General features: G+C 44.4%; 2 protein-coding genes across 2 annotated transcripts; both read right to left on the reverse strand.

Annotated features, from left to right (window-relative positions):
• Positions 1 to 1,517: 1,517 nt before the first annotated feature.
• Positions 1,518 to 2,969, reverse strand: LOC139766885 (cuticle protein AM1199-like). The gene is made up of 3 exons (XM_071695897.1): positions 2,911 to 2,969; positions 2,082 to 2,290; positions 1,518 to 1,952 (listed from the first exon to the last, which is right to left on the reverse strand). Exons 1-3 carry the CDS (start codon positions 2,917 to 2,919, stop codon positions 1,796 to 1,798), a joined length of 375 nt encoding a protein of 124 aa, XP_071551998.1. The 5' UTR covers positions 2,920 to 2,969; the 3' UTR covers positions 1,518 to 1,795.
• A 5,280-nt stretch (positions 2,970 to 8,249) lies between these two features.
• LOC139766880 (cuticle protein AM1274-like) lies at positions 8,250 to 10,082 on the reverse strand. Its single transcript, XM_071695892.1, has 3 exons — positions 9,971 to 10,082; positions 9,404 to 9,600; positions 8,250 to 9,003 (listed from the first exon to the last, which is right to left on the reverse strand). Exons 1-3 carry the CDS (start codon positions 9,977 to 9,979, stop codon positions 8,805 to 8,807), a joined length of 405 nt encoding a protein of 134 aa, XP_071551993.1. The 5' UTR covers positions 9,980 to 10,082; the 3' UTR covers positions 8,250 to 8,804.
• Between the last annotated feature and the right edge of the window lie 1,232 nt (positions 10,083 to 11,314).

Genomic DNA, 11,314 nt, shown 5'->3' on the forward strand with positions numbered 1-11,314 from the left:
AGGCCTGCGAAGTCCACGCGGTTTATACTCCACATTTACCTTTTCTAATCTCTGATATACTGTAGCATCTTCAGTATACTCATAAAACACCTGTCTCGTGGAATCCCGTATATTTCATATATTTACTAACACGTTAAACACATCATATTTTGAGTTACTTGTCTTTATGCAATCCTGCGCCAGGTGTTCAGACACGCCTCACACCTGTCACACACACACACACACACACACACACACACACACACACACACACACACACACACACACACACACACACACACACACACACTTGTAACATCCTTCCTTCCTCTGGGTTTGGGAAACAGCGTGATTGAATGACTCTCAGCTGAAGTTTGGAATGAGAGGAAGGTATGAGGAGATATTCCAAGAGATGGAAGGTGACGTTTTGCCTTACTCGTTCTTCCCTCGTCACTATGAATGCCATATCTTCTATGCTCGTGGTATTTACGTGCACTCCCACAGGTGTGCAGAGTCAGTACGCTACGTGATACCATAAGCAGCACAAATTTAGAATCATAGTATGTTGTTAAAAAAATTAGGAATTCAGTATGTAAGGGAGAGTCAGGCAGAAGTTTCATTTGATTTAACATCATTTTCTTTTTGTTGTTGTTGTTGTTGTTGCTGTTGTTGTTGTCTTTGCCATTATCACTGTAAATGGTTTAAATCGTTGATTTGTCCTGAGGTCAGACACACTTCAGTTCAAAGCCCACGTCCTGCTATCTCGTGTGTGTGTTCCACTCTCAAGTCAGTTGACATTCTTGCTCTCATATGTTCTCCACAATTAGTCTTCTTTCAAGCGTAATCCACTTTCCACTTCACATATTGTCACTTATACTTTCCTATTAGATTCGTCTAACTTTCCATAATCTAGAGAGTCACACACATTTATATTCGCCACTTCCTGCACCAGCGAGGTAGCGTCAAGAACAGATGAGTGAGCCTCTCAGTGGGTGGTGGTAGTGGTGATGGTGGTACAGTTGTTGTACTGGTTGTTATATCTTCTAGTTCTGGCTTTATATGACTATGTGGAGGAGTGGCACATCGTATCTTTATATGACTATGTGGAGAAGTGGCACATCATATCTTAATATGACTATGTGGAGAAGTGGCACATCATATCTTAATTCTTTTATCTCAGTAACTTTATCAGTTCTTCGAGGGCTTAACATTTCCGTAGTGTTAATACTTCAGGGTAAGAAAATGTTCTATTTCAAAACCTATGTTATATGGTGAGCATTTTATGAGTATATTGCAGTGAATATCATGTTATGTATTGATGTACATGACAAGCAAGCCAGTCCTCGTGCTCATATCATCACACTGATATACAAGCTGTTTAAGGCAGGTTATGGAACAGAATGCCGAGGTGAAGCAGCTGATTCCTGATGGCAGGAGAGATGTAGAAGCCTTATGGATGTTAAGGAGGAGGAAGTCATGTACTCAGGTAAAGTGATGAGTCCTGCCAGCAGACAGAGAGAAGGAGGAAGGATAACATCCAGAGATACTTGACCGATGATTCTGCTTAACATTTATTGAGGAGTTTATATAAGTATTTTGACTGTTTGCAGTTTGAACCAGAATAGCAAAGGTGCCTTGCAGCAACCGTCACTATCTCTTCGAAGAAAGCAAAGAGGAATGTACGGGGGAGTGGTCAGTGCGGGGGGATGGTCAGTACTGGGAGGGTTGCGTGTGGCGGAGAGGACTACATGTAGCTCTTTCCATGTGGAAGCCTCAAAATCGATCCCTTGCCCTGAAGGAGTGAAGACTCTCCACCTTAGCCGAATCGGCGTTGCTGCTGCGCGAAGCGGACTTGCTCGATGGCGTGGGCGGGGAGTGGGTGGGGCGTGGGGATCAGCGGGGACTGTGCGCGATAGCCTCCTTCATCAGCCACGTACGTCACCTCCCCGGCGCCCCCCTCAGGGAAGGGGAAACTGGAAAAAAATAAAAAGATAACAGGTAAATCACCAGATCATTGGCAATGTACATATGAAAGAAAGATTTTATTTTACAATGACGGTTCGGATGATCTTCATATTTTGTCCAATGTGGTTCAGACGAACCTAAAGCCTCCTTGGATGTTGCTCTGTCCGGCGGACCCTGGGTTGCCGGCCGCGTGCACGTTGATCCCGTTCTCCGTGATGAAGTGGTATCTGAACCTGCCGTCGCCGTGATCCTCGCGTGTGTCGGAGATGACGCGGATGTGACGGAAGTCGCGCCCGGGGAACTGGGGTCCGGCGGCTGCGACGGCAACCACGCAGAGAAGGACTACCTGGAGGTGAGCAATATGAAACATCTTCAGTTGGTCGAATTATTAATTCATGAATTGGAAATGTCAGTAACAACGTAGCACTAATAACTGCTAAATTATCACGCATACGTAACTCGCTTTCTTCTCAAGAACATGGTTAATGCAGAAGTGACATAGAAGACCTGAGACAACTCCAGCAGAAGTTCAGTCCGCCAAAGGAATCACTGCCTCGCCTGTGACACAGGGTCACGTATGTCGCTGTCATCGTCAGCTGGTAGATAAGTATTAGGCAGTGGAAGTAACTGTTGGCGTCAGTGCCAGTGTTCGTTAAAGCCCATATGTGATTTAAGTTGAAAGCTTCATAATTCAACGCACTGAAAATTCAGCCTTTGATAAATGGTTCATGACGCGCCCACATAATTACCCACTACTTATCTATGATGAACTGAATCTGTTCTTTTTTTGTGAAAAATTAGATGGAAACATTGAATCATAAACTTCCGGAGAAACAGATGAACTGATCTAAATCCGTAAAAGTGTGTCATTCTCATCCTTCATCTTTTCTACTTAACCGAAGGAGCAGCGTGAACATGCCAGTGTGACACAGTGCTATCAGTTCCTTCAGTGATATTGGTACTTACGAGCTTCATGCTGCAGGAGTGGAGACAAGTCGAAGATGATGGTCGACATCTGGAGATGAGCTGTATTTATATCCCCAGCTGAGGGCGTGCCAGCTCTTGCATCGATTTCCATCACGATTCTGGAGCGTCCCAAGGCCCTAGATGCCGTGGGACAAGTCCAGGATGGCACAACCCTTGACCTGACCAAGAACCTTGATTATCTCTATCTATTGCGACAACTCAGATCTTCCCACTTAACAGGAAGCTCTTGCGACAGAAGAGATCCTGATGACTGAGGCGCTTCAACACTGAGGACGACGACTGTGAGGATAAATCTTAAATCCTTTCTGCTGGTGAACTTTCCTCTTCAGGAAAGCAGGATTTACTCAAATCTAAACGTCGCATATTTCACGTCACGACGGTCGTTTTATGAAGACTAGAGTCACAGCTGTAAGGAAAACGACACATGTATGACTCAAGACGTGCATGGAAATGGGTATAAGAAGTCCCTTGCTGTGTTGGTAGTAACCATCTTGTACATGGGTGATCAGGTCCTGTACAGGTCCTGTACATGGTACTCAGGTCTTGAAGCACAACCTAACCATGAGTGTTGGATCACATGGTTCTGCCAGAACACTAGATCATCACGAACAAGTGACGACGAGGAGCACACCTACCGTGTCTGGCTGGACCTCGGCTCGCTGACAGTCTCCATTAGTTTCCTTAATTTCCCTCCAGTTTGTCTTTCACAACAGCAGGAAACTATCATGCATTTCTGGTAATCAACATGAATTAGTCAGATATATAAGACAAAAGAATCTCAGGTAGAAATATTCTTTATGCCACTGCTCCAGCAGAATGTATACATGACATTAGTTACATGTAAAGGAAAGCACGGTAGCAGTCGTCCATAGGCCAGGGACGGACCTGTCAGTGAGGTCTTTCTCCCCAGACACCGACACCCCTGTAGGCCCAACGGTCACTCAGTGAGGACAAGATCTTCGGACTCAGATACCAATGTGGGTTGTTCTGAGCCGAGTTACATGTTGTCGGATGCCTTGGCCCGTCTGGCTTGTCCCATCACATCTCAGATGTTTTCAACCCAGCGACTTTGTTCCAGTTGATGATGAACGGCTACATGGGCTGCGTGTCGTACACCTGCTACGGAGACCGAACCAGGCCAGTGTATTAATGATTAGAAACGGTAACCATTATACCGCACTGGACGGACGTATACACTGAAGATATGAATAAATCCATTAACATTATGCAATGAATCTTAAGCTTATGTTTGTCTGATAAAAGCCTGTGGTAATGTCCTGGGTGGTGCACAGCATCTCATTATTCTCCAGGGTATTCATGTTCTGGTGCCACACCACGTCACTGTATGAGGGAGGATTCCTGACAGAATTATTCATAACCAACATCATCAGTGATACGACACAGCTTGAGAACCACAACACCACGTCGCCCTCACCCGACTCAACACCATAACGTCTTGTGTCTTCAGTGGCGATGTTTATTCTCAGATCTGTCTTTTATGCATAAATTTGACATACGTACAATTGCCTGTATATGTGAGTGCGTGGGAGAGTGGAGAGCTTGTGCGTGTGTATCTGTATGTTGACATCAGCGTTACAAATGGTAACGCTAGGAGGATATCAGAAAGCTCTTTGTATCACTGTGAGAACCCGGTGCATTAATGGCTACACTGAGAGGTGCGGCTTGCACAGGGCAGCCAGGTCTACAGATCCCTGGTAACCAACTGATATGATTCAAAATGATCAAATGCTGTGATAATCTTGATCCATCCAGTTATCTAAGGTTTGAATCGTCTGGTTTCACTCGCCGTAATGGACACAAATTCGTGGGCAAACGATCTACCTCGATGGGGCGAAGTACTTTTTCTTCAACAGGATTGTTAACATATGGAACGATTTGCCAGGTAGAATGGTTGAGAGCAGTGCTATAGGTACGTTTCAGAACAGACTTGATGAATATTTCGCTTCAAGTCCAAGACTCATTATTTGCACCACCATAGTCAAAACGACACTTTGCAGATAATTCTCTTTGCGTTATCTTTATGGTTCCCACACTATTCTGTCAGTTTCTGATGACTTCCAGTTTCACAAACAGTCTAGGGAAGGATCCAGTGGTCTCTTGTTGTTTGTATTCTTTGGAAGACGGTTCACAACCATGAAATGCTTTAGCGGCAAAACTCGTCCATGACATCACTTCTTAAACCATCATTAGAATCTTTCAAGAACCTCACTTCACTGGAGGATGCCTTTAAGCAAGAGTCCTGGCAGAAGCAGGAAGGAGAGTAGTCACTGAACAAGAGACAGTAATCCTGTTTGAAAGAAAGCAGCAAAGTAGTGCTGGACTGTGAGCGAACCCGTGAGTTGAGAGGAAGAAATATTGGCAATGAGGCTTGGTAGGTAGTGGCTGGGTTATCACATTATCAATAAGACTCGTCCCGTCTACCGAGGGAGTATGTCAGCGAGGAACTACCATAGCAGCCCACAGTTATTTGTGTCAGGCAAATCCTCTGAATAGCTACTGCGATAGTGAACGATGTCTTCTTCTTGTGCTTGAGGTTAAGGCTTGTCGAACGCTTTGTTGGCTTAGAGACCCGTGGCTTTACTGTTATGTTGCTGATTATATTTTGATGATGCCAGAGGTGGCAAGAATATCTCTCTGCCGTTTGGCGCAGGTGTGTCATTTCAACATGGGGTTCTGGGGGGATGGAGAGCCGCATCATGACCCAGTGCTCCTCTGCTCAGCAGAACATGACGAACCATCGTTAGTGCGTTACTGGTATGGATGCAAGATCATCTTTTGGCTGAACGCACACGACAAGCTGGTGCCTCATCCAGTTGGACAAGATGTAACTTTGCATTTCACTCACTATCTGCTCACTTGGGAATGACCCGCGGTTTCTCTGATCCCTCACCTTCATGTGTTGCTCTAGGTAATGGTGGGGATCGCTTCACAAAACTCTGTTAAGTTTTATGAGATATATATTGTGTTAAGACTTCGCTCTGAGGAACGCCGCTGCGTGTACGTACAGTCAAGGTCTTAGGTCCAGGATATGGACTGCTACATTCTACCTCCATAAGCAGACTATACACTTTATTCTTCATCTTCCCATTATTTCTACATCCTACACATTCTTTATTCACTTAGATATCGTTCTGCAGTAAAATAGACAGCAATTTCGACAGTCATAACGCAAAGAAATGGATCACAAAGATGTTAAAAGAGCACCAATAAATCTTTCAAATGTCACAAATGGTAAACGTTTTGTAGTAGACGAGAAGAAAAATGTTTTTCACATCACATCCGCATCCTCGAACCGGATACCGTTAGCGAGGTCCTGACCACGTCGACCTTCTACTCCACGCGATGAACATCACCCGGGCGGCACATCACCCGGGCGGCGCATCACCCGGGCGGCACATCACACGGGCGGCGCATCACCCGGGCGGCGCATCACACGGGCGGCGCATCACACGGGCGGCGCATCACCCGGGCGGCACATCACACTCCTCACTGCTAGATGAACACAGGTGGGTAGGCGGGTAGGTAGGGTTAGTATTGCGGGATCAGCAGGACGAAGACTTGCATGAGTATAACAGGCAGGTAGAAGGGACGCGGCAGCAGGAGGAACAGGGTTCATTAACTATGTTAAGATACTAAGTTTACTGGACGTACTGGACACGTTTCTAGGGGTATGGTGGATGGAAGAGACAAATGAAATGGACAATAAGGGCAAAAGACCAATCTTCACGGAGAAACAAGATCAATTTACCCGGTCTGGTGGATAAACACGACAAGATTGAGGAAAAATCAGGATAGACAATTATTTGTTGGGCAAGCAAGGCAAGAGACCAAGTGTGACTGTCAGGTAGGATGAGGAACAGAGTGATTGAGAAACAAACCAGACTGACCGGACGTGCTTCTCTGTAGTACAAGAGATGATTAAAGAATATTGTATTCCTGAAAATATCTATTATCCACAGATTCTTGTCGATGTAACTGGAGCATAACTGTCATACAAGCTTTAAACTGTAACACTTAGTAATTAGCCATGGGTGATAAAGGCATCTCAGAAAAATAGCTTTTTTAAGAAGGATAAAGTAAGGCTATCCAACATGACAAAGACTCTCCGTCACAGAGTCTAGTGGCAGTCCCAGTCTGCGTTTTACTCAGGAGTGGCGAGAAGTGAGCTCCTTTAAGGCAAGAGATCGGTTGTTGAGGATCTTCCAGACAGAGTTCCAGTTCCTCTAGTTTATCTTGTCGCTACTACTGCAGTTACTTGACTCTCCGCTGTCACCCTTTTCCTCTCCATACTGCCATCGGCGTCCACAACAATCCATCGCTACGCTCTTAATCCCAACAGACAGGAATGATCACTACTCTCACACACAATGATCACTACTCTCACACACGATGATCACTACTCTCACACACAATGATCACTACTCTCACACACAATGATCACTACTCTCACACACAATGATCACTACTCTCACACACAATGATCACTACTCTCACACACAATGATCACTACTCTCACACACAATGATCACTACTCTCACACACAATGATCACTACTCCCACATAGGATGATCAGTGCTCCCACACACAATGATCACTACTCCCACACACAATGATCACTACTCCCACATAGGATGATCAGTGCTCCCACACAGAATGATCACTACTCCCACACAGAATGATCACTACTCCCACACAGAATGATCACTACTCCCACACACAATGATCACTACTCCCACACACAATGATCACTACTCCCACACAGAATGATCACTACTCCTACACAGAATGATCACTACTCCCACACACAATGATCACTACTCCCACACAGAATGATCACTACTCCTACACAGAATGATCAGTGCTCCCACACACAATGATCACTACTCTCACACAGAATGATCACTACTCCCACACACAATGATCACTACTCCCACACACAATGATACTACTCTCACAGCTGAATGATCACATACGCTCACACAGAATGATCACTACTCTCACACACAATGATCACTACTCCCACACACAATGATCACTACTCCCACATAGGATGATCAGTACTCCCACACAGGATGATCACTACCAGTTTCGACTCTTTTGAGCTTGTATCATTCTATGTCCTATTATCTATGTTCGTAGTCATCTTACAGGTTGATGCTATCTAGCGAGATAGCAGTTAAGTATACTGTGTGGTGGATGTTATCTGGCAGGATAACCAAAAGAGAACACATTGTGGTGGATGTTATCTGGCAGGATAACCAGAACAGTACTACTGGCTTGGAGAGTAAAACATATCGTCGGTTGCTCGGTGTTTATTACAAATGTATCACATGCATTGGATTGTGTCCAGTGGTCTGGATTGCTGGTTGATGATCCGAAGCCGTTGTTTTTACCTATTTACAAACATGAAGTGTCCTTGAAGGGGTATCCTTGTGGGTAGGCCAGGATAGGTCCTTGGGTTGTCCTTGTGGGGTGAGCTGGGCTGTCGCATCCGAAGGTTGCAGTGGACATGTAGACCAAGTTGGGTGTATTCCTTGAGGAAGGTATTCTTGTTGGGTGTCTCCTGGTGTAGCGGGAAATGTCTGTCCGAGTGTGTGAGGGAGGTGTAGAGGTTGTACCTACTATGTATGTGTATCTTAGGAGGTTTGTAAGAAAGACATGAAGGACTTTGAGCCATGCAGCTCTTGCTTCAAGATATTCGAAACATTTCACTTGAGAAGGTTCAGCACATAAAATTTCAGGGAACATGGCAACCCAACTGTCTTCCTTCTTGTGCGCAGACCATCCGAGGGCAGCCGCTGGGCGGGGGTCGTATGTGGCAGACTAATCAGGTCGGAATCTTCAGGAGAGAATTACTTTCTTCTGGTGAGTCTTTCACCCTGGTCATTCCAGGTGGCGCCTTCCTGGACGAGCTTCTCAATAAGGCCAAGTGTATGCACAACGTGGTCGGGCAGTGGGTGAGGCGTGGGGATCAGATTGGACTCAGGTTGGTAGCCGTTCTCGCCAGCAACGAATGTGTATTCAGCGAGAGTTCCATCATCAAGTGTGAACCTGTGGAGAGAAGATGGCCACCAGCCTGATCTTCAGTAACTGCCGGAATCTACCGCTGGTAGTTATGGCTCTACCTTTACTGGCGTTCTTTAATCATACTCCTCGTATATGTACAATTGGAGAGGTAACAAAATACAATAGTTTTGCTATTGAATCTTATGTTTACCATTGTCGTTGAAGTGTATGATTAAAAGTGAATGATAATCTTCATTTACCATTTGAATATTCTAAAGGTAATGTTCATGAAGCATTTGCGAAAATAGCTAGTAAAGTGTGGGTCTTGCTTTGTTTTATAAGCTATTACGGGTTTTTATCTATACATTAAATGCAGATGTACAGCTATACGAGATGAAACACACACACACACACACACACACACACACACACGAGTAATTCTTACCTGAATGATCCCTCAATGTGCTGTCCACCATTTTCAGCGGGGCGGCCCACTATGTTCTTGTAGATGCCGTTCTCGGTCTCGAACTCGTAGGCAAAGTTGCCGTCACCATCATCCCTACGACTGTCGTGGATAATTTCAATGGGACGGGGTTCCTGCGGGGCAGCGAGGGCCACAACGGCAAGACAGGCGAGGATCACCTGCAGGAGGAGAGAGCAGTCTTGAGGGTACAGGAGGCTTGTGCGTCGCAGACTGAGGCTTGAAAGCTTAACCTTAAAGACTGACAAGTTTCAAGACGTGCAGTCAGATCCACTGTTTACTTCTTGGCTATGATAACTTAGCTTTTGTTAGAATATCTACAATTATCCAAAATGCTTACGAAATGCAGATAATCACACACACACACACGCACACACACACACACACACACACACACACACACACACACACACACACACACACACACACACACACAAGCATACGGACACACCGATCCCTGTAACCAGTGTCGGTCCAATGCAAGTCAGGGTTATACCCCTGTGTTCCACTCGCATCTCCAGTACTACTCACTAGCTTCATGTTGACCGTGTACGTTTGAGACGAAGACGCTACCCTGGAAGGCGAGGACGGTCTTATATACCCCTGGCAGCAAAGTTGCTTGCTTTCACGAGTACGCTTTTTTATGTGTGTGGCTTTGATGGAGCCAAGGTCGCCTTCGTCCGTTCCCAAAGTTGCAGGACAAGTTGCCTGGCCACCGTGCTTTACACACCCATTCCTCCGATTTCCATAATCGTTAAATCTTTTTAAGGCTGAGAAGTGAGGCAATTATGGTTTGCGTACAGTGAGCGTAATACCCTAGTGAGATGTATCATACCTTACTATGATAAGGACTGGACGTGGGTTTTTACACAGGGATATTACACGATGGGAAACTGCCATGTAGAAACCAAAATAACAGCTGTATAATCAGAGGCAGAGTGAAAGCGAGAGTGGTAGCAGTAAGGCAACACAGTACTAGTAGAACTTGGGGGAAACAAGGTCACACAAGCGAGCCACGTCTACTGACATGGATCAGCAGCAGCAACAACAGTATCAGGATATATATATATATATATATATATATATATATATATATATATATATATATATATATATATATATATATATATATATATATATCCTGATACTGTTGTTGCTGCTGCTGATATATATATATATATATATATATATATATATATATATATATATATATATATATATATATATATATATATATATATATATATATATATATATATATATATACATATATATATATCCCTGGGGATAGGGGAGAATACTTCCCGCGTATTCCCTGCGTGTCGTAGAAGGCGACTAAAAGGGGGGGGAGCGGGTGGCTGGAAATCCTCCCCTCTCGTTTTTTTTAATTTTCCAAAAGAAGGAACAGAGAAGGGGGCCAGGTGAGGATATTCCCTCTCAGGCCCAATCCTCTGTTCTTAATGCTACCTCGCTAATGCGGGAAATGGTGAATAGTATGAAAAAAAAAAATATATATATATACACAAAGGAATTCAAACAGCAAAACACCAATGAAATTTTCGAGGCCTTTTTTGTTGGTGTAAGATAACAGAAACTCCCGGATTAGTGTGGTAAAATCTGGAATGTATACAGATAATTCAAAGAGAATAGATAACCTGCAAATTGTCAATGTGACTTAAGGAGGCGCTAATAATGAAAATCTTGGATTTGAAGCAAAATATTCATCAAGTTTATTGTTAAACGTGTCTATCATGTTGCTTCCAACCACTATGATTGACAAATCGTTCCGTATGTGGACTATCTTGGTGAGGAAAAAGTACTTCCCTTCATTCAAGGTAAAACTTTTGCCCACGAATTTGCATCCATCATTGTGAG

Source organism: Panulirus ornatus, chromosome 58 (assembly GCF_036320965.1).
Source record: "Panulirus ornatus isolate Po-2019 chromosome 58, ASM3632096v1, whole genome shotgun sequence".
NCBI classification, from domain to species: Eukaryota; Metazoa; Arthropoda; class Malacostraca; order Decapoda; family Palinuridae; genus Panulirus; species Panulirus ornatus.